This window comes from Chaetodon trifascialis, chromosome 12 (genome assembly GCF_039877785.1).
Source record: "Chaetodon trifascialis isolate fChaTrf1 chromosome 12, fChaTrf1.hap1, whole genome shotgun sequence".
NCBI lineage: Eukaryota > Metazoa > Chordata > Actinopteri > Chaetodontiformes > Chaetodontidae > Chaetodon > Chaetodon trifascialis.
Window position 1 is genome coordinate 7,130,772 of NC_092067.1, and position 26,829 is coordinate 7,157,600.

At 41.8% G+C, this 26,829-nt stretch overlaps 1 protein-coding gene across 1 annotated transcript in view; it reads right to left on the bottom strand.

The window, feature by feature from the left end:
* Window positions 1–5,400: 5,400 nt before the first annotated feature.
* The window catches only part of pdia5 (protein disulfide isomerase family A, member 5), a 62,663-nt gene continuing 41,234 nt past the window's right edge, over window positions 5,401–26,829 (bottom strand). Inside the window, exons 12-17 of the mRNA XM_070976426.1 lie at window positions 23,163–23,233; window positions 22,214–22,377; window positions 21,277–21,407; window positions 17,147–17,217; window positions 10,325–10,459; window positions 5,401–7,303 (exon numbers count right to left, since the gene is read on the bottom strand). Coding sequence (XP_070832527.1) covers window positions 7,223–7,303; window positions 10,325–10,459; window positions 17,147–17,217; window positions 21,277–21,407; window positions 22,214–22,377; window positions 23,163–23,233 — 653 coding nt within the window. The 3' untranslated portion in view covers window positions 5,401–7,222. The remainder of the gene's footprint in view (window positions 7,304–10,324; window positions 10,460–17,146; window positions 17,218–21,276; window positions 21,408–22,213; window positions 22,378–23,162; window positions 23,234–26,829) is intronic.

The following is a 26,829-nucleotide window of genomic DNA, read 5'->3' on the forward strand; positions in this document are numbered from 1 at the left end:
TTTATTTCTCATTTAATTTACTCGCTTCTGGACTTTTATTGCGTCATTCTCTTTGACCTAATCATAGAAAAACTGGTTTTAATTTTGAAGGTTGAAACTGACCACGTAATACACATCCCTCTTTTTAAGGCGTGTCGTGGATGAAAGCTGTTATGTATTTCTATATTCTAATTTTTTTTTTGTACATATTTATGTATTTTTGTTCTTTTACTCTGTTTTACTCACTTTTTTGCCTTGTTATGTTATTGTTCTTTCAATAAAGTGATTTTAATAACGACAATAATTAAAATTATTAATGTTATTATTAACAGGACATAAATAACATTATTATTATTATTATTATACATTTCTTCAAATTGGTAATAATAGGAATACTTTATTTTAATCATCCAGGCAATGAGTGATAAGAATGAGAGATAAAAATAAAATAATTGTTATCTCAAGGCCAAAGATTTCTTTTGCAGCTTTCAGTCACATCTCAACTGGGGACATTGCAATTACATGGTCAGCGCCTTAAACCCCCTTGGCTACAAGAACACCCTATATAGCACTTTTCCACACAAAGTTACAGAATAAAGTGGAAAGCACAAAATGAAATGGTCAGCATAAAACAAAACATGACATAAAAAGTAACCGTGACAGTGAGTAGGTGCTAAAAGAGATAATAAACATAATACATACAAAATACTACTAAATAAACACAGTCCAAGGTTGGTAGACAGTAAATAGTGCTCTACTGCAGTATGTTCACTCATTTCTCTGTAACTGAGATTAATATTCATGAGCGCATTTACTTTGTGATAGACACTATGTTCCATAATTTAAGTTTTCACTACATTTAGGTTACTTGCCTCACTTGCTACTTTCCCTCTGAAAGAAAGCAACAAATTAGCTCTATTCCCAAGCTTGCCTAGATTTTTTTAATGATAAAATAACATGAAAAATGAATAATGCGTACCCAGAGCCTGCCAAGCTTTAGTGCTCCACTCAGACTTGAAGTAGGCCATTCACTGGCATCAGCATTTTTTTCCCCCCTGTTTTCATGCATTTCCTGTTAGAATATGGAAAGAAACACAACCGTGGCCAGAGGATATAAAAACAATAATACAGAGATGGTTAGTGGGCTCATCCTTCACACATACCCATGCAATCTCCCCAGAGCCTGTCAGCCTGAAGGGACCTCCTCAGTACCCTATGGCGTGTGTGTGTGTGTGTGAGAGAGAGAGAGAGAGAGAGAGAGAGAGAGAGAGAGACACACACACACACACACACACACACACACACACACACACACACACACACACACACACACACACACACACACACACACACACACACACACAGTGAAAGTGGATGATGGATGTCTGCTGCTGACAAGTTGATGAATGGCCACAGGTCTCTGCAAACGTTCAGTGCAGAGAGTGTCAGGTGTGAGGAAGTCGGTGTCGTCATTCACGGTGACACAGTCTAAACAGATGTGCAGACACATCAGCATTCAAATGCATCAGTGCCAACTGTGGCTTTCCTCGGATGTCATCATCATGTATTTCAACTTTGAGCTCACAAATCCTTGAGAACTATGGCACATCTAAAAATATACCTGCAGAGCATCTTCTTGGTTCGACAGCAGTATTTTGACATTTTTTACAGGAAATTCATGAAATTTAGAGGCTACCTGTCTGTGGTGAGATTCAATGTGATAACAAAAGCAGACGCTGAAGCCTCAGCGGTCGTCCCTGCAGACTGTAATGCTCATCACGTCATCAGTGCAGGCAACAAGCTGGCAATTTCATTTGTTAGTCAGGGCAGTGCTTAACGAAGGCCATGGGGTCATGAGAATCTAGAAGTTTTGTTTCATGAGAAGAGTGTGAATATGTCCAACAAACTCTCTGGGGAACATATTCCACTTCCATGCCAAAGTGTCCAGTGTCTGATGACATGTCTTGATATCTCACTCTGGAACAAAATGTAGGACAAAGTAACAAAAAATGACAGACCTTATCATTCATTGTGGCTTCAGCTGATATGTCTGATTTGTTTGAGAAAATCAGGTCAGAGGACCCATTATTAAAGGCAAACTCCTCCAGTTTTACAAGATCATTTTAGTCATCTTGAGAAGTACTATGAAAACAGTGGTATAATGTCGTACTTAAAGGTATTCTGGTGTGGCGAAGCTTTTCATGGAATGGACACGAGCATCTTAATGCATTCAATGATATTTCAGACAATAGTGTGCGTCCAGTATTATGACAGTTTGGCAAAGACTCTTGACAATGTCCTGAGCACAACGCCAGGTCCATGAAGAAATGGATTTTCCCAGCTTGATGTGGAAGAATCTGGCTGACTGCACAGAGCAGTGCTATAATGTGGGCTGTCCATCATTTTGGCTTGGAGAGTATTACAAAGTTGGGACTTTTTTTCAGCAATGTCAACAATAGAATATTTTTTAGAATCAAAAACAGGAGCTAATTAAAAAATAAATTCAATAATAATAATTGAATTATATATGCCAATATTTCTATACATTCCAAAGTTAATACATCACATCTGTTATAATCATGGAAATTTAAGTTGCATAGATCTTAGCTGACTGCTGCCAAGTAAGATTCAATACCTAGAAGACCGGATCTTTACCTCAAAGGTCGTTTCCAGCAGAAGAGCTCGCAAACAGTCAATTGCTACCATTTAACACGGCATATGGATTCCTGTAAATCTAGGTTACATTCATTTGTGGAGACAGCTATTGTTTTTGGTTGTTAAACACGGAAGCTATTCATTTAAATGTCTGTTCATTTTCCCTTGATGCTTTCAGCAGTCAATCAACGTTAAGCGTCTGACATTTTCATGGTACACTTCTGATGGATTTCCTGAACTAATTTACCCATTTCTATTGACAATGTCATGAAAGGGATGTTGCTCTTCTCAGTGTTGACTGACAGATCCATTGAGTATCACAGAGAGTGAACATATGGATCTTTCAGCAAAGCGTGCAAATCATTTTGATTACTGCTGCGTGAGAAATGCGCTAAGGAAATGATCTTTATCTCCGCAGAGCAGATCCTCAGAGGTCTATTTATTTCACTGACTTCTTGGTATTTGGACTTATTTGTCCCCACATTGGCATCCTGAATAATAAAAAAATAAATAATAATAATAACGAGGTAGAACAAAAGTATGTACGGTAACAGAAAAATCAATAACAGGAAGAAAAAAGAAGGGGTCATGTTGGGGTTTTAGAAAACAAAACAAAAAGAACAATATGATGACAATCAGAGGCAGAGGTGAGGTAGAGGTCAGGCTGGTGGATGATGGCAGAATACAGATTGATGTCAGAGAGATAAAATCCCGAACAGCCCAAAACACAATTATCCATAAAGGGGAAATGGCTCCTGTTAAGGGTGCTTGAGTCCGAGCAGACCTCGACTTTGTGTGAACAACCCTGTGCCCTCCATTTCTGAAGCTCATTTTGCACAAGTTAAAATGTTTGTTCCTCCCATTGGAGGAAACCCACAAAGAAGCAATGAAGCAGCGGCAGACAGAGAGGGTATTTCTGCCTGTGCTCACAGGCATTAATCAGCCTGCTGTGGCTCAAAGCTGCAAGCATCCCAACAACAGCACAACAGCTGCACACACTGAAGAAAGTTCAGTCTATAAGTCACCTCCGGCTAAGAGCGAGCGTCGAGGTGGCACTGTGAGGGCTGAACTCCACGCACACCCAGGACCTTGATCCTAAGAGTAATGACCTAGAATATTCATCGTGCTTGCCATCTTGGAAACAGAAATTCAGGCAGCGGAGGCGTGACAAGACGTTCACTGACGTCGCTGAGCGGGGTCACTTTTAGGTCCAGTGCCATTTTCTGGCCATTTCTCATAATAAAGCCATCAGTGTCAGATCTGCTGAGTGCTGCTCATGGTCCATTTGTTTCCCTTCTGAGAGGCAGGACTGAGAAATGTGTCAAAATAAACAGGCACAAAAACTGCTTTCACCAGGACTGTCCGTCAGCCTGGCGACCCGACAAGGTCAACTTCTATTTGTTTCATTGTGCTGACAGTGAAGCCCGCTGATGCTGGCGTGTTTGAAAATAACTAAACATGTTCTCTGGATATTCTTCAGAGCTGAGCAAATGATCATATGTGCTTCTACAGTGTTAAGTTTTGCTTTGAGGAGTTTGAACAATCTTTTTGAACTTTCAAGACAGAAAGAGGCTCATTATTCAGAACAGCACAAAGATTTGTGGGTATGGACAGGGCAGTAAACACCGGCCATTAAAGTAATCACAGCAGTAATGATGGCACTGACAATGAGTGGTGACGATCATAACAGCAATAATGTGTTGAAACTCTTCTTTTATTATTCTTTTTCACCTTTATGTTGTTCACTTTCTAATCAGCTTCACTGGAGTTGTTTATTCTCAGTGACATGAGCGTTAAGTTTAGTGCTTCTCCTCCATCTCCATAAACGAACAGGACAAAGCCCGGAGATGATGTGTGGACATCAGCACGCTAACATGTTCATAATGACAGTAACATGTTAGTCTGCGATGTTTACCATGTTCGCCATCTTAGTTTACGTGCGCATGCTAACTTTTATTAGCACTCAACACAAGGACCTGAGGCTGATGGGAGTGTCATTAGTTTTGCATGTATGAATTTGGCCATAAACAAGTCTTGGACAAATTCAGATTTTGACCTGATCGAGGCACTAAGTCACAGGATCGGTTACAATTCACCCTGTGGGGGACACACTTCATGGCAACCACTTATATGTGACATTTCAGTGTGGACCGACATCGCCATCCCTGGAGCCACAGCCCTAATGTGCCTCAAAAATGATTCAATAAAAAATACAGACAAAGCAGAGACGTGCACATTTTATAATAACAAGCGACAAAATGTCTTGGAAATGTTTGACTTTATTTTCTTTTTTTAATCTTGCAAGGTCCTTACTGCATGGGGCAAAACTGTATGTATGGCTGGGCACAGAAAAATTAACAAAGGCAACAATGACTTCTTGGCATAGGTGTGACAAACTCCCACACAACATGGATACCTTTGGGATAAGACAGAGGCGGTCTTTCCATTATTCAGCAAACGTGATGTCCCTGCAGAGGCTCCTAAACAAAAGCAAATGGTAAACAAAGCTCATTGGTTACAGCGATATGTCTACAAGTAACTGGAAAGCACTCTTTCAAAATGCTCCCGCATACCATGAAATGTTAAGTTACATTGAACACTGAACACAAAGAAGTGTTTGGTGCCAGCCAACATGAGACCGGTTTACCTGGAATGAGTCCGTTCAGAATCATCACGACGTTTGATGAGAAACGGTTCAGTAACATCTACTGACTACATCTTATTCAATACATGTTGTCATGATGAAGCACAGAAGAAGGAAAATTCTTTCTTTTTTTTTTTTCTTCGGGATACAAATGTAAACAATATTTAATTTGGTGACCTAAGGGCTCAAAATTATTCAGCTGGAGTGCTAAATTAAAAACAAACTAGTTCCCTTTAATTGTGTTTCGCTATCCCTGAGAACCTTATTCATAATGAAAGAAACCAAAGTCTTGAATAATAAAACACAAGTTCAGCTACAGATAAGCCTTTAAATATTTAGAATGGCCGAAGCGTGGGAGCTGAAAACACACAGCGTTGAAAAAAACAACAACAACAACAAATTGCCACAAAAGTAATGATGATGGCTCCGAATCGATGATATGCTGCCAGAGGTGGGAAGCAGGCCAGAGCCTTCACTCACAAATTACTCCTCGGATGTACTATGAAGTCATCCCTGGGAATGTGATGGAGGCCACGGGAGAGCACTGTCCAAGCTGAGCAGCTGCAGGCCAAGGAAAGGCAGACACAGACTGAGACCTGTCATTTTGGCTCCTTGGTGTCATTCAGTTCAGCAGAAAGTGGCAGAAACTCATAGTATAAAACAGACTGGGTACCGTTAAACAAAAACCTTGAGTGCACAAAGTGTACACCGGAGGACTGTCCCTGAACAAGGTGTGAACGCACAGGGGATTGTGGGAGATTGGGTGGAATCCATGATTACTTGAGTGCACGGAGGGAAGGTGAATGTTTTGGACATTTTATCATCAACATGCAATATTTAACCACCCCACTCGAGCATGTCCCATGCTTATGTAAATGAGCCCGACCCCTGTTAAAACATTGATGAGAATCAGATTCTGAATGGACAACAGAGGAGGACGGACGTGGAAAACATCACTCCAGCTGTGGATGCCGTTAATATGTGGAAATGTACGGAGCATGAAAATATCAAGGGCGACTCGCAAGAATATTTGGCATTTCATGTTGTTGTTTTTCTTCTTCTTGGACCTGCTCTGGTCCATGACTCGCAAGGGCACCAGGCCTCTGATTCTCCTCCACGGAACGTTTCCTATTTCTGCAATTCCAGCTATTTTTATTTTCATATTGTTAAGGCCACAGTTTTAAGCAAACACAGATTTGCAAGTCCTTTCAAAAAGCAAAACTAATCACAAGAGCCCAGAAGCATCCAGAATATTGACCCTTTGGCCAGGATTTCGCAAACTGCTACAGCACCTTATTACGGACCGTAGCACCTCACACTCCACTGTTTAACTGATCTGTGAGGAAAACAACACATTCTGGATGGTTCTGAACTTGAGACATGAAGGTTCTGTTCAAAAATACTGGAACCAACAGGTGTGTGTCAATAATCGCAATGTGTCTCTTCTAGAAACAGAGCAGGGTTGATGGGACTGGATTCGGACCCCTGTGAAGTGATTGACAGTGCAGCCTCCACTTTTAACTGACGATGTCCACCCCCGCCCACCACCACGGGTGTTAATCAGTCACACAGACCCCCACAGGGCTAAGCAGGGGTCAGTATTGCATAGATACAGTATAGGGTGTAGCTTTTCACATATGCAGTCACAGTGTCTGGAAAAAAAACAAACAAACAAACAAAAAAACAAACAAAAACCCTCTTATTTTTTGTCTGCGTATTTTCTGCCCATCAGAATATCCATGAAAAAGAAGTCTCAAGTGGTCGGTCTAACTGTAGGTACTCTGTTGGTATTATTACAAATGTGATCACCATGGTATAAAAAATAGCCTTTCGCTGAGGTCATCAAGTCTCCCACGTCAGTGCTGATTGGGCCCTCGCCAGGGTCAAGGGTCACAGTGCAATGACAAACTGTGCAGTGCAACGCCCCCTCCCTGCACGCCGCCCTCAGAGCTCCTCCTTCTTCTTGACAACCTTTTCCTGATCTCGTCCTCTTAGGCTGCGCATGAAGCCCGTGAAGCCCGCCTCCTGTGGAGAGGGGGGGACAGTTCCAGAATCAGGCTTTACTGATCATTTCACAACTTGAAGCAATTAATCAGTCTTGAAATGTCTTTCTAATCTCATAGAGATCACACTCTCGTCATTAAACATTATCTCAACGTGGCCTGACGGCGTGGAGATAAGAGAAGTAAACGCAGAATGCAAACACTGTTGCTCTGTTCAAGGTCAGCGTGTTTAGTCCGATCCAATATATCAAGATCTGCCCGCATTATTCTCTGCTGCCAATTGTCTGTTGCTCCACTTGAAGTTGGGGTAAGCAGCGGACATGACCCTGGCCCTCTTTGCCATAAATAATTCAGTTATTCAGTATTTTTGTCTGCTTGTAGTATCGGTCCTCTGGAGAAATACTCTTGCTGTTAAAAAGTACAGCCAACATCCATCTACGTGAATGCTGGCTCTACACAATAAAGAAGTGTACCTCATGAGTTCACACAGCCAGTGAAAACAACAGTGAGGATGTTTACCTGGTCACTGATAATACGTCACTTTGATTCATTTTCAGGATATGATGCTTCAGTGGAACACACAGAAAGCTGATTCTGAATATATGAGACGTATCGTTAATGTGAAACACAATCAGGGTCTGATTCACTTAACTGTGTTACAATCACTCTGCTACCAGCATGCACATAAACACCACTGTGGGCTGGGGGGGTCACGTACCCCCGAAAAGCTGAACGAGAGCTGACTTGTTGCCCTCAGTGTTCAGAGTTAAACCCACTCCAAAAGGCTCTGGATGAGTATCATTCACAGAAAACCTCAGGTGTCTCGTCTGGACTTATGTCAACAGCAACAGTGAACACAGCAGCTGTGAGCACTGTGCCAAAGCTTTGGGTCCGTCCTGCAGGTCGGCGTCCTGCTCTCAGCAGATGGCTCCAACACAAACCAACGTTCATGGATTTTGCCTCTTACTTTTCTATAGTGCTGCATCTATAGCATAATACTCTGAAATGTCCATCAAAATACAGCTACTGTATGAGTGCGACTCAGGCACGACTGGAACATGATTAATGTCTGAATCTTGGATCTTGCAGGATTCAGCACTGTTGTTGTTTGTTGTGCACAGCTGGCTGCATGTCAGATTCTTTCCTTTGAGTTTATTGAACATCTGCAGCATCACACAGCAGCTGAAACAAGAAGTCCACCTTCAAACTGAGAGAGTGATGTGCACCTTTATGCACGTGGCACAGCAGCCAAAGCTTTGGTCTGCTGCACATCCACACAGGTCAGCTGGTACACACAGATTCCTGGTTTACACTTTGTTGTTTGTATTAAAGCAGCCTTTATGGATGATTGATGATTTGCATCAGAGCTGTCAGAACAGTTTTTTAAGTAGCTCAAAGTCCAAAATGAGTCACCCCATACACACTTAGTCATACACCCAGTTCAACCTGGGCTGGCAGTGTTGTTACAGCTGTGCAGACCGATCCACTTCACACCTAATGTTAGCACATGCTGATAATGCATCATGGCCTTCACCGTATTAGACAACGGATATCCAAAATGGCTATATTATCATCTCCATGCCCAACTCTCCATTGTTTCGGAGTGTGACAAGCCCATATGTTGCACTGTAGGTAGCAGTGGTTGATCAAGTTCTTGTAGTTGGTGATGTATTCCACTTTTATGGTGAACCGATCTGAGTTTACGGCAGTTTCTGTGGTTTTGGTTGACAAACTGTATATCTGTGATTTGGTCTTAGTAATACTCAGTGGTGGAAGAAGTATGCAGATCCTTTAAGTGAAAGTTTTGCTGTCAAAACCTTACTTCAATGAAAATATGGACGTACAATCAACAGATCTGACTTGAAGGATCAAAATAAAAATGCTCCTAATGCAGAAAATTGGTCCCTGTTAATGCTAGATTACCATTACTGATGCATTAATGTGTGTGTTGTGTTTCACTGCTCATAGTATCTCTAAAAAGTCAACATTTCATGAGCTCAGAGTAAGGATTCAGCTTTGGGACGATGCCCTTTCCAGCTGATCCAAGAGGCTTTTAAAATACGGACCACTTAAACCTTGACTTTATCACAAACATTCAAAGCCAACATGTTTGGAGCTACGTGGTTTTCACTGGACAGGAGAGGCATGAAGAAATGTCATCTGAAGTAACTTTGTAGTGGAGTAGAAGTGTAAAGTAAAGTACAAGTACTTCAAAATCATACTTAAGTACAGAACTTGATTACATGCACTTAGTTACATTCCTCCACTTGTAATGCTATCTCTTTGGTTTGTTTGTTTACATGAGAAGTAATAGTGAGTCCTCATGATGAATCTGGCTCCTCTGAGCAGCTCTCACAATCCCACTCTTCATTTAGGAGGCTGGACACAAAGATCACTCACATTTATACAGCCTAACAGTTCCATTAATGCTGGAGATAAAACTCAACTTTTCATAACTGTTGTCTTTTAACTGACTTAAGTGTGGAAACTGGGAGAAGATCAGAATTTCATACGACTTTACTTGATTGATTTAGAACAGGGACTCGACTTGCTTGACTCTCAACCCATCATTCATGTTAACATCCTGTATGATTCTGCAACATCATACATTTCAGGGACAGACACTTCCTGTGTAACTTTTTTTCTACGTTCATTTGCATTGCAATGAAAAAAACACTGAAAAACAACTGTGGAGAGACCGGCTTCACACATCGAAGGACTGATTTAAAAATCAAATGTGTGTCACCTCCATCTGCTCTGACTTCTGAGGCTCAGTTAAGAGGCAAAAACATTTCAATTCTGAACCCACATGCACTCCCTCGATTTAACGAACAGACTCTCCATGATCCTCGAAATAAATTGGCCAAATTGGTGTATTAATTAGCCATTGGGGAATCCCTGGGGTGAACAGGGAGCTATGTATGCTAGCCACTGGCTTCAGCATACACACTGATGCTGTATGTTGTATCATGTAAGTATGTAATGTAAGTGACACACATATAAAAGGAGTGTGAAAGCAGGTGAGATGTGCAGTGCCACTTACCCCACGATCTCCATTGTATTTTTCCACAAACTTGCCATAGTTGTAGTAGTTAAATGTTGGGTAGCCTTCCACGCCTTCCTGCTTACAGAGCTCGTGGTTCTGTCCTTTTGTGCAGTCCACAGCAGCGTACACAATCTGAGGAAACACAGAGCAGCCACCCTCAGTGTGATGCCACACAGCACATATACACACATATATGCAATGCTTACACGCTGCCACATCAGACTTCTTTAATCTATGTTTAAGGAAAAGTTACACAACGGAAACGTGGTGGTCATTTACTCTGATGAACACAATGCTAACCATGATGAAGTGTAATGTACGTACTCATTTGCCCTGTCTGCAGATGATCTGCAACATCTCACGCCTCCTAAAACCTACTGAAAGCAGCTTTATTGAGGACTTAGCTCATATTCTATTATCACATTTCCCTGTTTAATTGTTCCGTACCAATGATTTTAATTCACACCTGGCACTTTTATTGTTTGGATTCAGTTAGTTATCGTTTCACTGCCTCTTCAGCACTCACTATATTTTTTGGAACAAATAAACTTTACTATAATTGCAGATCAACACCACAAAAACTGTACACACAGGATACAACAAGATAAGGTAACAGAGAACTCAATATTTATTAAGTGTAAAATGACCATTTACAATGTGTCCATGCATGTGTTCAGCTGCTCTGGCAATAAAGAGGCTCAACACATTCTCCTTGTCCACACTTAGATTACTGGTTCCTCTTTCCAGGTTATAAAAAATGACGGATGCATTTCTCTTCAGCTAAACCATTTGGAGTGGGTGGTGGTGGTGGTGGTGGTGGCGGGAGGGGGGGTTGGAATCCCACAACAATCATTCCTACATAAAAACAACAAGGGAGATTTATGTTGCGAGGGTCTTGCATCGATTAGTGACAAGCAGCCCCAATGAGGCGTAAATGCCGCCGCACCAATACATGACTCACTCAGCGTGTCCTTTTGGACAACTGAAATGTCACCCTCTCTCAGGGTGCTGAGCGCTGCACATTGAACTTGTCACTATCAAATAATCGCTGCCCGTCCATCTGTCTGCTGGAGCCGAATGTGGAAATGACAGATCTGCTGCGGAAGGCGAGCACATCACACGCTTTTTCTGCCCGTCCAATCGTGACGCAGCGCTCAAAACTTCTCGACATAATTACAAAATACAAGTGTTTTTCTTCACAGGCAAACACAAATACTGAAATCTGGAGAATCTGCATAAGCGCCAATGTATTGTTATATGAGAACACTCTCGGCTTGGTCTGCACCAGCAGCACAGGAATCAGCCAACACAAAGGGAGGTTAGGGACAGAGCCGATAAAGGGACATTCTTCTTCTATGGTCTGTTAATCAGGCGTCTTAAAGTAGGCCTCAGTGTACTCCCACAACAAGAGGATTTCACTGACTTGCTGCAAGCTTGTATATTCAGCAGGACTGAGGTGTTTCACCTCTGAAAAACCAGAAGAGTCGACAGAAATTTAGCTGACAACACTGCTAAAACATCCTATTCTTCATGGTCCTGGCCAGTTCAGATCAGTGATTGTTTTGTTTTTTTTATTTGACCACCTCTAAGTTAGGACAGCTTGAGAACAGAGTACTTAAGCAGCAGCAGGAACAGTAGCTGCAACAAGGGATATAATGTAACTACCAGCTCCATCCGACTGCTCATCCCTGCATGTAATCAATCAGAGCTGCTGTGAATTGACGGGAGAAAATGAAGCCATAGAGTTATTGTTCTTAAAAGGTCTGCAGCCAATTCCATTATTGATCAATTTTCGAGTGAAAGGGGACCCCACATCATGTCATTGATTCAATAATTTTCTCAAAGAATTTCTGAGGAGCAGCATATTACCAGCTGGCTTGGTCTCAATCCACCAGCGTCACACTGAAGAGCAGAGGAGTAATCGAACTGCACTGTTCAGCTCAGGATTGGTTCTGACTCTCCTTCTGCTTTTATGTATTCTAACACGCATCGAAGTTGCCATAGAGGTCCCACTTAAAACCCAACATTACTTTCAGAAGACCACTGAAAATTTCTGCTGAACAGAAAACAAAACATATATGGACTTAGTAATGAATGAGTAATGTGTGTGATATGATCGTGTGTTTCATGTGATACAGTTCCTGTTGGAACGGGATGTTGGGGTGAATAATTACAATTTGTTTTTAACAATGGGGACCAATTTCATAGCTGTGGCCATCCTTTGCACCAGTTATGATAGCACTGCACTCATTAAAATAATTGCTGAAATGTGGAACACAGTGAATGTATTAACAAAGACGATGTGAGGAACTGAAAGGATTGTAAACAAGCCGACAGTTTAGCCAAAATATTCTACCCATTACACGTGGACGTAAAAACAAGTTAGCAACGGCTGTAATGATCGCTCGTGTGAACGTCTACAGTAAGTATGCTCAGTCAGATCTGAAACAGGAAGTCCGTCTGGAAAGTGTTGTGGATGTTTATGCAACAGACGGTTTGGGTAATAATTTTACTGCATATGTCTGGATATATTTCCAAAACTATTAGAATCATGTCAAAATATGTTGCTGAAGCCTCGTCATCTCAGCTGTGCATTTGCTATGTGCTTCTAAATTGGAAAGAATTAATTTACTACTAATACATACATTTAGAGTGAAATAACATCATGAACATGGCAGTTTCTAATCAAAAACAGCTGTTCTTGATTAGAAACTGAATATTTCCACACACAGTGCTGAAATCAGAAAGCATTACGTTAAGCTAGAGATTTAACTAAAGATATATCAAATGCTGAATCAACAGAACAAAGCTGTACTAACACACATGAACATCATCCATCAGATACAGGAAGGCGCCGCCCTGGGTGCCCCATAACGACTGCTTCCTGGATGAAGTCTAAGTCGCTACATGTGTCAGAAATATGGCGGCTCTACATCACTATCCACAGTCAGGGGTAGTAGTAGTCCACTGGGGTAACCTACAAGATGCTTTGTCACTACGGAACTCTACTACATCCTAGATGTGTGGCATGTATTACGCCATCTCGCGCCAATAACAAAAATGAAAAACAATTCAGGTATCTGCCCTGTGATTCATATTCGCTCCAACACTGAATGGGTTCCTCTTTGGCCAACACGAGTTTCCCCCCCGGTAATTCTGCCAAACTGAAAACACAATGTCCTTGACGGAGGTAATAAAACAAGGGATTTTTTTTTTACCTTTACTGGCATATCAGCGAGGAAGAAAAAGAAACTTTTTGTTTAAACCTACTGTGTCACATTAAACATTCATTGTTTTCCAGGAAGCGACAGTGTTCCAGGAAGTTAAAGTGTCTGTTTAACAGGGAGTTTAAGTGTGCACTTATGTACAAAATGTGATGGATGACACTATATCCCTACAGTACATGCTCACTATTACATAACTTTCATTTAGGTCAGGATCGGGAATGAAAAGACTATGTTTTCATGATAGCCTTATGGCCACCATGACAGGTCAGTATATCTCTGTACAGTACTTTAACTTCCCAGGTACTGTAGCAGTACGGAGCCAGCTCATATTGGGTAAATCCTTCAAATAAATAGAAACCTCTGATGAAACAGTGTTCTTATTACGGTGGCAACAGACAGTTTTTGGAAACGAGCAGTTCCAGCCAATGTGGCCCTTTAATGCTGCTATTGATTAGAAAGTGGGGAAAAAACAAACAGCTCAGAACAAGGCCTGTACACGGCTCCCCCGCTGTCTATACAGCACAGAATGTGCAGTTTTAATTGTTTGCATCTTCAAAGCTGGAGCTAAGCTTGTGTTTGTCTTTGGTAAATGAGGCGAGGGCAGCTAATAGACTGTGATCAACACCGGCCTGGTACAATACACTGGGGCTCGGCTTTATAAATAGAGAGGAATGCCAAGTAAACACATGCCCAGTTCTCAGATTTACTCTGTTCAAACACAACTTCACACCTCCACTGGCCACTGGAGAGACGACGAGAGGGAGGAGATCTTAAACTTCTGCATTTATATAACCTTCTCAGATATGAGGGTCCCCTGGTTTGGCAGCTTGTGAGGGTTTCATCATGAGGATCCTGATCTAAACATCACAGCTGAATGGTGAGCAATGCCAAAGTGCCTTAAGCTGTTGTGGATACTGGATCTAAAAAAAAAAAAACAACAACAATCTCTGACTGTTCTGAAAGTTCTAACTTTTCTCTAAAAATACAAAGTCAATATTTTTTCCATTAGGTGGTCAAAGTCTCAGCAGTTTTTGTTTCTTTGTGGCCATTTGGAGAATCGTTGCTCCATTAAGGATTTATCAAAACTTATGTTTGTTTGACTGACCAGTGTCTCATATATCCCCATTTTCACATGCAGTCTACCCCTGAAATGTTCAGGAACATTTCCAGCATGAGGTCAGCGGTACTGGCAATTTTCCACCTCAGGACCTCGTAACATTTCAGGGAAAATGCTGGTATGGCTGTGTTGTGAATAGAAGTAGTAACACTGTGGGGGTTATGCTGGTAATTTACCAGGAACTATGTGTGACAGAGGCTTAAGAGTCAAACAGTCTATGCTACAAATATCATTTCTTCACAAGATTACAACATTTATTTCATGTTGTGGAGGACAGACTTATTTTTTTTTGCTGATGATGTATGGCTGCATTTCAGGAATGGACACGGACACGGATAAGTTCTTGAAGTTGCAGCCGAAGGGCAACACTCAACGCTGTGTACAAAAACAATTTTAGCTCATCTGTTGAGGTTTTATGTAATCGAGAAATGTTACAAATGATTGCGTCAGAAAAGTGGATGAATAAATTGTCGAGGACGCGTCACAGTTTCACACCATCTGACAATGATTTTGAGAATTCCACACAAATGAGAGAGCAACGCTGCCTGAGCACTACTGGAACAAAGCATCGTGAACGAATCGAAATGTTAAAATACGACATTTCTTTAAGGTGAGCGTTCTTTGACATGATAAATCATAGCACAGAGTATTGCCAGACAAGTGATCAAGTTTTTTTAGTGTGTGTGTGTGTGTGTGTGTGTGTGTGTGTGTGTGTGTGTGTGTGTGTGAGAGAGAGAGAGAGTGAGTCACACAATTATGGAGGTTTGGAAATACTGAGGCTTGCAGTCAGAGGGTATTAGAGGAAGAGCAGGAGTGGGAGTATGTCGGGACATGGGTCCTGAGGGAAAAGTAATGAGAGGGAGTAGAGATGATGGAGGATGAGGAGGAGTGTGTCCTGTTATGATTACAAGAACCTCCAATAACCCCTGAGCCCCAAGTGTGCCGAAAATTTGATGAGACTGTGTGGACCTTAGCTAAGTGGTCAAATTCCTAACTGACACGCCGAGACAAATAATAGGAATGAGGTGGAAGGGGCTGGCAAAGTTTGAGCGTGAGCCTTCAGGATACCTCTGTTTAAAGGTCTTATCAGCCATTCTGACGATGCAATATGAGGCTACGATCACTCTGCAGGCCTCCATGCTAATTTCACAATAGCCGAAGCTCTTATCTGACACCTATTGAGCTGTCAGCAAAGTCCAAAGCCTGTGTGCTGAGAACAAAAGATAAAGGAAGTGACTATAAAGTGTCATGATATTTGACCATTTAAATTCAATTCACATTTGAAGGCACTGCACACATAACTGACAGTGTACAGTGCATATTGCAGACATGTTAGATTGAATGAGGTTGTTAAAAAACAGATTATATGGTCTGGGTGAATACTCAATTCTGATTGGCTGCAGGGTGTCCGTTAAAAAGTGTTGCAGGACACCTATAAAAAAGTTCCAGTCAAATAGCCTGTTTGTTCTAAATTATTGCGCTGGCTCAAACGCTAGTTGGTGACCATGGCAACAGAAACTCAGAACATACGTTATTTCACAGTTTATTTATCACAACGGCAAGACAGTAGACAACATGAGTGATTTTATAGTTTCCTTTAACCTATTTGGTGAATTTGACCATTTTGAAGACTAGGATGCAGCAGAAGAGAAAGAGAGAAGAGAATATAAGAAGGAGATGCGACACAAGGAGGTGACACCGGAGGAATTGAACAATTTAGAGGATGACAAGGACGAGGTAAACACAAAGAAAACCACGAAATGGGCAGTTAAAACATTAAGAGACTTCCTGGCTCAGAAAAACATGGGTAAGAGGTGCACTTGCCCTCTGAAATGATACTTTGTATTACGTAACATAACGTTAAACAATCATCTCACTTCCCTCCACTGATTAGGCCTAATATAACAGCTGCTGCCGACCGAGCTGCAGGTTCTGTGGCCAGAGCCGGTTACCTTGGCGACGCGTCACAACAAGAGATATTAAATAGTCCACTCAGCCGCTTCTTGTGAAAAACTTATGATTTTAACGGTAAAAAAACATTAACGTATTAATAATTGATTTACTATTTATTTCTTTCGTAAGTGACCATGGTATAAGCGGGATAATGCCCTTCGAGGTGTCCATTATCAGAAATAAATGGACTTCATGGAAGCAACCGTCCGACGCGAAGCGGTGATAGAGTTGTAGTTGTAGAACAGCTTGGAATAGTTTGTGTGTTGTGTCTTTTTTTTTACTTTTAACAGTTTCTCCCTTCATCCAGTCTTTCTGTGTTAAGCTAGGTGAAACACATCCCTCTCCCAACATTTCACTGGACACAGAGATGAAATCAATATTGAACCTCTCTTCTCACTGCGGGTCATGACAGAAAACAAGTATCATTACTTTACGTGCCAGCTTGAGTTTGGCGGATCCTTGCTGCACAATACTGCGTGATGTAAATGTGTGTATGTCATAGTGTGAACAAGCAACACTAACCTTGCGGTCCTCTTTGAAGAGCTCTGCTGCTGTGGTGAAGTGGGGAATAGAGCTTTTACAGTGTGGACACCCTGGAAGAGGAGAGCAGAAAGAAGGGACGTTATTACTCACAAAGGTTTAGCTTCATATCCTAAACCAGAGCCGCGCTGTCCATCAGCGTTCAAAATGCTAAATGAAATGAGTGAATCAAAAATAAGAGCTGCTACAGTCCCTCAGACTGTCAGACTGGACTGATGCTAGACTCCCAGCCTGCAATATCCTAGTCCACCCCGTCCTAAATAGCTTCAAACACAGGTACTAACATGTACACATTCACAGATACAAACACAATTACATCCATACATCATTCACTCAACCTTAAACATGTCCATAAAGTATGTGGCCTTTTCACAATCCTGCAGTTATTCAGAGGTTTACGCCACATTAGAGATGGTTCACTAGCATGTTATGAGAGACTATAAATCTCTTTATTGCTGCCATAAACACAACCTCCCTGGCTCTCTCCGCTCCAGCTGCCATCCACATGCAGTATGTCAATACCTACACAAATACACCTCTAGGTACCACAACATTTACAGACAGCAGGTGCAGTTCTGGTGGGTGGAAGCATGATGATTCAACTACACAGAGCTGACCAGGTCATATGATAGCTATGAAGACTTTCTGACTCCAGCTCCATTTTGCTGTGTGCGCTGTGGCACTGCATTTGGAAACAAGTGTAATAACAGTGATGACGTCTTTTTCTTTTGAGTTTCTGTTGAAGTTGGGCTTCCTGTGGAGGCTGGTCTTGTGCTTTTCTGTCCATGACAATCACCTGTTGTTGTCACTGTTGGAAATAGGAAAGGTGAAAGAGGCAAGAACACCTCTTGTGCTGATAAATAGATTTTCTAAGAAGAAAAAAAAGCAGCTTGACAGCAGGGATCAAAGCTTACATGAACAGAGAAAGGGTTAAATCACCAGTCAATCAGCCTGTGGCAGAGAGTCACAAATACAATATATTTCTAAGAAAGCATGTGGATTATCTTTTTCCTTTTTCTCCCATGTCATGCGTGACAGTTCTCCAATAGCAATTTTGATGGTGGGGTTGGGATTTACATATTCTAATTAACTATACAGTAAGTACAGAGTTTATTGACTGTCTGGACGAGTTAGCTAATATGTGGATACCCAAACGTGACATTCAAACATGGGCATTAATCTGCTGCTATAACAGCCTCTACTATTGTAGTTTCAGGCTTTTAGCATAACAGATTATTAAAGCTAAATTTCATCTTACAAATGCCGTTATTATCGAAATGCATGAACCCACTGCTGACACTGGCCTGTTTCAACCCAGATCTCACGATTTGTTTCCACAAGTCATTAAGAGCATTAATGATATTTTCACAGTTGCGTGCATGCCCACGAGCGTCCACAAACACACCAATAAGTCCATCTTCAACTCACTTATGCGTGAACTCTGCAAATGTTCATTTGCCTTCCTATTCAGAGCTGCCTCTGCAAGTCAGCATTCAGCAGCGCTCAGGAATCCATTTCCTGCTGAAGTAGCCTTTTAACTGCAACATTAAATGGCCTTTAAAGGTTCTGTCACAATTCTGAAAGTGGGATATCAAAAAACACAGCAGTGTGCCATGTGCTGCGTTTTGTCCACACAAAAAAGAGCAGATTGACCTGGCAGGCCACTGTACAGTAGCTGCTCTGAGTTTTCCAAAGAGGGGAAATGAGAGCAGATAAATGAATAGAGAGCAGGTAGCGTCACTCTGCATGCTAAGTACAGGAAGATTTCAGACAGACAGTACAGTGTGTGAGTCTCATCTCACATACTGTATCCTTCTGTCACGCAAGCTGCTAAAAGCATCTAAAAGGTAGGTCTGCTGCTGATGAGACCTGCCACGATCATTCCTCTCCTCTATCTGCAGACATTTCCACTGGCCTTTCTCATGAGTACGGACAGAGAGGAGGAGAGGAAACAGACAGGTGAACACAAAGAGACTGATGTACATTAATAGCTGTGATTCTTCTGACTTTTCACCGTCGCTAATGAATAAAAATGTGAATGTGAGAGAAGTAAGCAAAGCAACATAGATAGAACATTAAATACACCAGAATGCCTTGTTTGGAACTGAGCATCACTTAACAGTACTTAGACAGATGGCTCAAACTGGGTATTTAGTCAGTTTGACAATTTAATTTTAAATTTAAGGCTGTATGTATACAGAGGGATTATTAACTGAGCACTGCCTGAGGTCAGGAAGGAGCTGCCAAGAGAGATGATGTGATGCAATTCAGCTTTAGTTTAGGTTCAGAAAGGCAGATTTGAGGCTAAAAGCTAACAACCCAGACCTCTGTCTAAAAAACTGATGGTTCTGTCTGAAGCATCTCCAGAACCAATGTCTTAGCGAGCAGCTGTATCTCATCAAATGCTCTATTTAATGCCAGCTTCCTCACTGCGAGGGAGCCAGTGAGCAGGGTGCAGATGGGGAAGGCGGGGGTGTGAGGGCAGCAGGTTGTTGCTGCCTGATGTGCATCTGGAGAGGCTCTTTGTAGCGAGAGGCACCAAAGGGCCCAAAAGAGGCAGCAGCCTCACTGCTGTGCCCCGTCTGGCTTTGAAGCCCTCATCAGATACAAAGGGCAAAAAAACAGGGACAGAGGTGCAAGTGTGCGTCTATGAGTGAACTGATAATTAAGCAAGTTAGCCACTCTGTATTCCTTCTGTGTGTGTGTAGTGTTTGAGAACTCAGATGAAGAGTGTCACAACACCACATTTTTAAAGACATCTTTCAAAGATAAGTACTCTGATGGAGACTCTAGAGGGCTGGCTCAAGTTATTCTATACTTAAAACAGAAGTCTGACTTCAGTTAGTCAGAGAAGAGATGAATTCAATTTCAGACATGCAGTCCACGAAAGCTCTGAATTGTTTGTGTTTGTGTGTGTGTGTGTGTGTGTGTGTGTGTGTGTGTGTGTGTGTGTGTGTGTGTGTGTGTGTGTGTGTGTGTGTTCATTAAAGCTACCAACCAACTCGAAAACACATCTGACATACTACGTCTCATTAATGGTTTATGCTAACATGCTCGCAAGGAATTGCCCATTTACACATCCAGTATTCATTTGGAGTCGTGTTTGTGACAACCTGGTGAATATAAGTCTAATTAGGTCAGTTTTGGTCTCTGCAAGCTCCTGAGAAAAAAATATCTGGCACTTCAGCTGCTTGATTTTGCACTGTCTTCACCAGCCAGCCATTCATTTGGTCTGTCTGCGGTTTGGAGCTGGGCAGGTAATGTACAGTGGGTTTATCAGAGCTGGGCACGTTGAAAAGACAGTAAATGTGCCGTAAAACCAAAATATGAGCTACAAGAGGCTAAAAGCTCAGGAAAGATGTAGAGTTGGTGGTAAGTCTCTGTGGGTTCATCACTTTGAAAAACCTCTCATTACGTGCAATCATTAGATTCATTATCATTGTTAAGACAATTTATTAGGGGAGCTTTAAAAGCCATTATCAGCTGTAGCTGTAGCATGTCCCTGACCCGGCTGTAATTTCAACTGTCAGATGTTGCAGAGACATTCTGACAGGTCAGACTATAGCAGCTCATACACTGCAGCATTTCAAAGGTCATTGTGTTGCTAACGTTTGACAGGACAGATTATTTTTTCCAGGACACATTCTGGACACTTTTGCTATTTCTCAGGATTCAACTAAAAGCTGCATTACAGGAACCATTAAACATGAGGCTGAACAGTGAATTGTTCTCTTTTTTTAACTTACACAAATCTATTCTCAGTCATGTGAATCATTCCTGAGTCTCCCCATGGCTTAGGTGGGGTTCATATACAGCACAATGAGGAGTTTGACAGGCAGCTCGGAGCAGAGTATGCACACTGATTTAAACACAGGATATGACTGCACCAGGTCCAACCGTGCAGGGCTGTGATCAACAACTTCACACACAGTTAAAATCTGAAGTGAAAATAGCCGACCACATGAAATTCAGCAGTTTGTGAAAAGTATCTAATGCCAATAACAGGGCAGGCCTTGAAGAGTGATTCCTGACCTTTGAGCAGAGGGTAACTTCCAAACAATTTTGTGAACAGGTGTTAAATAGAGACGATATGAATTAGTGTAGGCTCTTACAGGGAGCGTAGAACATAACAAGCGCATGTTTTTTCTTCTTCAGTGCCTCTCGAAAGTCCTCTGATCCAAGATGGCTGACGCTGGAGGGCTTGTCCTCCCAAGATTGCTCTGGTGGAGGAGGTGCCTGGGGACTGCAGACATGAGAACAAATCAGTATTCATTATGTATGTTATAAGGAGGGAAAAACAATGCTTTTACATTTATTGTAAGTGGTAAAAGTACTGTAAGCAGAGATACAGAGTAAGCATATAGGATTTACCTGCCACAAAGAGAGACTTTACGAGTCAATGCCATACTTCACCAATCGTTGTGTAAAACATAACAAAAACAGAATGCATTTGGAAATGAACTGTGTTTTCCAAAGTGTTCCTGAGTCCATGTAGTAATGTTCTTTATCCAGTCATGCATTCACAAATTGGTGAACCTCTCTCCATCCCTGCTTGTGAACGACTGAGTCTTTCCAGGATGCCTTTTTTAATACCCAATCATGATACTCTCACCTGTTACCAATCAACCTGTTTACCTGTGGAATGTTCCAAACAGGTGTTTTTGGAGCATTAAACATCTTTCCCAGTATTTAGTTGCTCCTGTCCCAACTTGTTTCAAATGTGTTGCTGCATCAAATTCAGAATATATTTACAGAAACCAATGAAGCTGATGAGGTCAGACATTAAACGTATTGTCTTTGTACTCTTTACAGTTGAGTGTATGTCAAAAAGGATTAACAAATGATCACATTCTCTTTCATTTATGTTTTACAAAGCATCCCAACTTTTTTTGGACTTGTACAAATTAACAGATAACTCAAAGTTAACGGTCATGCAGGTCAAAAGAGAGCACAGCTGGAACGTTTAAGCTCAGGACTAAATGAGTTTGTCTGTGAATGTGTTAACTGTTCGAAGCAGTGATCAAGTTGCCTGTTAAGTGTGTGACTCACTTGTGCATGAACTCGATGATCTTCTCTTTGCTCCGGAGCTGCGGCAGCGTGTACTTCTCCTCACCTTTCTCAAAATACTTAAGAGTTGGGAAACCAGAGATCTTGAAACGATCCCCCACAGCCTTGTGTACTGTGGCATCCACTGCCGCCAATACGCCCGGACTCTGTGGAGAAATACAGTAACAACAGAAACCCTTAGTCATGTGGGTCTTTATTAAAATAATAATGACAGAATAATCTGTCCAATTAGACCAATGAAGGTCCCTCAGACTAAGCTGTTACATGACCCCAATTAACACCAACTACTTTAGAAACAATCCAAGCTCAACCTTTTCAAAGGAGCACACATTGTGTATATGAAGGCGCTGCATTAGTAAAACTAGCAGTGAAGCAAGGAGAAAAATAAATGATATGCTGGGTCTTAAGGGCTCATGGTGAGAGAGAGTCCAGTCCATCCATATTAGATAATGGCCCAGCTTTTCCCATTGACCTCCAGTGCCGGGCAGAGAGCCACAAGGAGAAGGTCCAAGCATTGGGCCGGGGGGACGCGCGCAGATGAGATAATTGCTACAGTCACCAGGCAGGAGTTTTATAGGCCCTGCCCCTGGCCGGGGAGTGTTAGATTACCACAGAGGACAGAACAGCAGAGAGGAGAGGAGAGGAGAGGAGAGGAGAGGAGAGGAGAGGAGAGGAGAGGAACACACCCGACTAATCAGAAACACATCGAGAGCCGGGCTGCAGGACAGACCGACCGGTGCGTCAGCTGCATCGGCCAAAAGCCTTCACGCCAAGAGAGGGGATTATTATGATCTGTTAATGAGGTGCTGCTACACCCGTGCAGTCGTGTATGCTCATCAGAGCGTGAGATATGAAAAGTGAAAAAAACACACAGGTCTGTAGAGATGCATGCTGTGCACATGTAAACACAAGCAAAGGTCATGGAACTTACGTCTGCGCCGTTGTTGAGTATTTCAGCAGCTTCATCATACTCTGGCTTCATCTTCTTGCAGTGTCCACACCCTAAAGGATTCAAAGCACACATTAGAGCCCGACCAGTGATGGATTTCTGATACTTGAGAGTCCAAAAACACTGATAACTAATCTTACAGTTCTTATTAAAAACTCTACACTAAACAAACATTGCTGGTATTAAAGGAGGTTATTAAAATGTTGAGACAAAGATATGCACTGAGGCAGGATGTCTCACACTTCAGTACGGTACATTTTAAACAGTAAACTTACGCAGTAAAACATTTTAAACTTGAATTCAGTAAAAAGAGGATAAGAAACACTTGAACATAAAAGCTATAAAACGCTTGTGTGCAACTTTTTTATTCACATGTGGGCCAACATCTACATCAGTGCCAACAAATCTATGATAGGCCAATACCTGCCAATAATATGAACCTACCATCCAAAGCAGTCACATCAGAGAGGGTGAATCAGACAGATGAGAGATCCACCTCTTAATCCTCCAGAAATATAAACAAGAAATAACTGCATATTCCTGAAGAAATAACTTCCAAAAAAACCATCAGTGAGAGCTTTGATGGTGCAATCTTTGCCCAACATTACGCCCTCAGAGCTGTCTTGTTGAATCAATGCATCAGCAGCTGTAATTCTCTGGTGTCTTGCTGCTTCACCCTGGTTTGTCAGTGGGTTTACTGCTGGCATGCTGAGGGTGAAACTATAAATGAAATGACAAGAGTCTCTCATGTTCACCAGGAGACTTAAGTCATGTCTCATTACTTCCTACATGTTTCATTCTCAGACATGGCTGCGTGTCTGCGTCTGACTGAGCATGTTAGAGACAAACTGGGTATGAGTGAGTGATGAGATCAGCGGCGAAACAAGAGAAGAAGAAGACAGAGGTGGAGGTGTGGGTAGAGCTGGGCGATGTGGTCAAAATCAACATCGCTATATTGCTCATGATGCGTCACATGTTGGCATTAACAATGTTTTGATTTATTTACATCATGACTTGTTTGGCACTAACAAGCACAGCAGAAGTAGAAAGAACCGTTGCTGCACACTCGGCTGTGGAGGAGTTAGATCAAGAAAAAAAAAGGCAGTTTGGTTTTAATAATATATGTAATCTGACCTACAAAACCCTCAGATCTACATCAAAACACGACAATATGGACGCAGTGTAAGGGGTCTGTGACAGACAGGGCGGCTACACAAAGGAAAACCAGTTCACCATCACCAGACAAACTGCATTGGCTGGACCTAGCTTAAGCAGATGGTTTGCCGCTCGTACTCCTTGACAGAAAAAGCAGAAGGTGGAAAGAAACCACTAAAGCACTTTTTTGTTTGGTTACAGGTATGATGGCAATCCAAAGTAAGGCTTTAAACTTGAAGGGTTAATATACTAACATCCCCAAAAGCAAATGTTTTTCAAAGACAGCACTCCCAATAAGAAGAATGTCGTGATAACACAGCTCCTACATCATGTTCATCAGACTACTACGTCTCAACCAGACATATGCTTCTATGTTGGAGCAGTTCATGATCAAATATTCTTCAGTATTTTGTCATATTGTCATTAAAATGATTATTGCAAAAGTACCCTGCAGCATCATGACGCAATTCTAAGGAAAACTTAACTAAAACTGTCACTTCATAGCAGTATTTTTCCTGTATCAATGTCTATTATGACAATAACAGACATGTTGAGCATTAACTTCTCAATATGTGTAAAACAAAAACTTGTTTAACATCTTTTTTTTTTTTTTTTAAATCTGATTCCACTGAGAGTCACATAATGGTAATATCAATTACCTCCCAGCTCTAGACCAGGCTGTGAAGTGCAAAAATTCAGAGAATGCATTTTATTACATGACCAAACTTCCCCATCAGCCAAATCCTGTACGTCTGTGTCCTTCCATAAAGAAGCAGAACAGCACTGGTGATGTTTTTGCTCTGCTCAAGTCTGGACTAACTGCAAATAGTGCTGTCTGTGTGCATGTGTGTGAGCACATGTGTGTAAAAAACTGTTCTTTCCAGGAAATGTGTTGCAGCTTCAGGCATCATGAATGAACTCCCTGCTTGGTACGGAGGTGTGTTTAATATTGCATGAGCAGTGTGCAAACTGGCAAACATTTTATTTTGGGATCTAAAGGGAATTTCAAATACGTAACACAATATTTGTCTCAAACAATGTACTAGGTTTTTTTTTTTTGTCTTAACACATAATAAATATGCCGTTTGATCAGGGATGAGCAGTGTGTGTGTGTGTGTGTGTGTGTGTGTGTGCTCACAGTGCTGTTGTGCACGGATGCATGAAACAAACTTGGTATATTTCCAAACCTGGTAAATTGCCCTTGTCAAAACAGTTCAGGAATTCCTTTCTTCAATATACAATGCTGGGCTGGCACAGGCTATAAATCAAGTGTGATATGAGTCATGTAAAAAAAGAAAAAAAAAAGGAAAAAGCTGCTTCTTTTTCAACACAGTCACTGTTGTGTGTGATCATCAGATTGTGTTTTGGCTTACTGGAGAAACAGAGGGAAAGGCCTTTGTCTGACCCTTCAAACTGATGAGCAAGAGACAAAACCCAACGTCTGTCCTGTGCTATGCATCAGCCCTGCATCGCATTCAGAACAAGTGGTGCATGAGGGGCATGGTCAGTGTGTGTGTGTGGGCAGGGGGGCTTACAGAGACACACTGAAATACTGCTGATTCAGACTGAGTGTGGAGCGAGGAGCTCCGAGTCAGAAGAACAAACAAACTGGCCACACATCACTGTAGCTGCAATAAAAAGACGACATGCTAAAAAGGAAAAAGACTGGAGCAACACTCTCCGTTCAATATTTTGCTGTACTTTCTTCAAACAACATTGGCAGAGAGGAACTTTTGTTTTGGTCTGAGACATAATCAGATTCTGGGAAACGGAGCGTTCAGCTGGAGGGTTTGCCGTCGTGAGGAACTGCACGCAAACAACCCCCGCTGAGTGCTGCTCAGAGGACGGTGAGAAAGGCTGCGCAGAGGTGGACAGAAATGCAAGCTGATGGTGGTAGTCGGGAGACCATTAATCTCACTCTGACAGCAGGGCCATTAAGAAACTGCACTGAAGCAGCAAGACTGGGCATCAGTGTGTGTGCGTGAGACAGACAGAGAGAGAAGTGGTGGAATTGTGTGCAATAAATGTGGTGTCGTGGTGCGAAATATATGTTTGGTATGTGTCACTGGTACGGGGGTATCTGTGTTGATGTTGCTTATTTTAGCTGCCTGCTCTTCATTTGAGTGTGTGTGGATGACTGGCTGCTGTCATCCACACACACACTCATAGTGCGTGGGTCAGGTGCAGGACAAGTTTCTGTGAAGGTGTGACGCCACATGAGGACAGAGGGGACCAGTCTGCCTCCTGTACTGTCCAAACAGAAATCAGGTAAAGCCAGCCTGTTAACTGAAGTCATACATGTACACTATGATACCATTGGTGATTATTTGCATGAAGCAATGATGTCATATATGTGCCTGTATTCATCTATATGGATCTATAAAGGACCACCCAGCCACCAATATTCAATATTGGTGTATGTCTTCAAGGGAAAGTAGCTCCAAAAAAAAAAAAAAAAAAGTTTTGTGTCCTTTTTTGGAGAAAAAATGCCAAA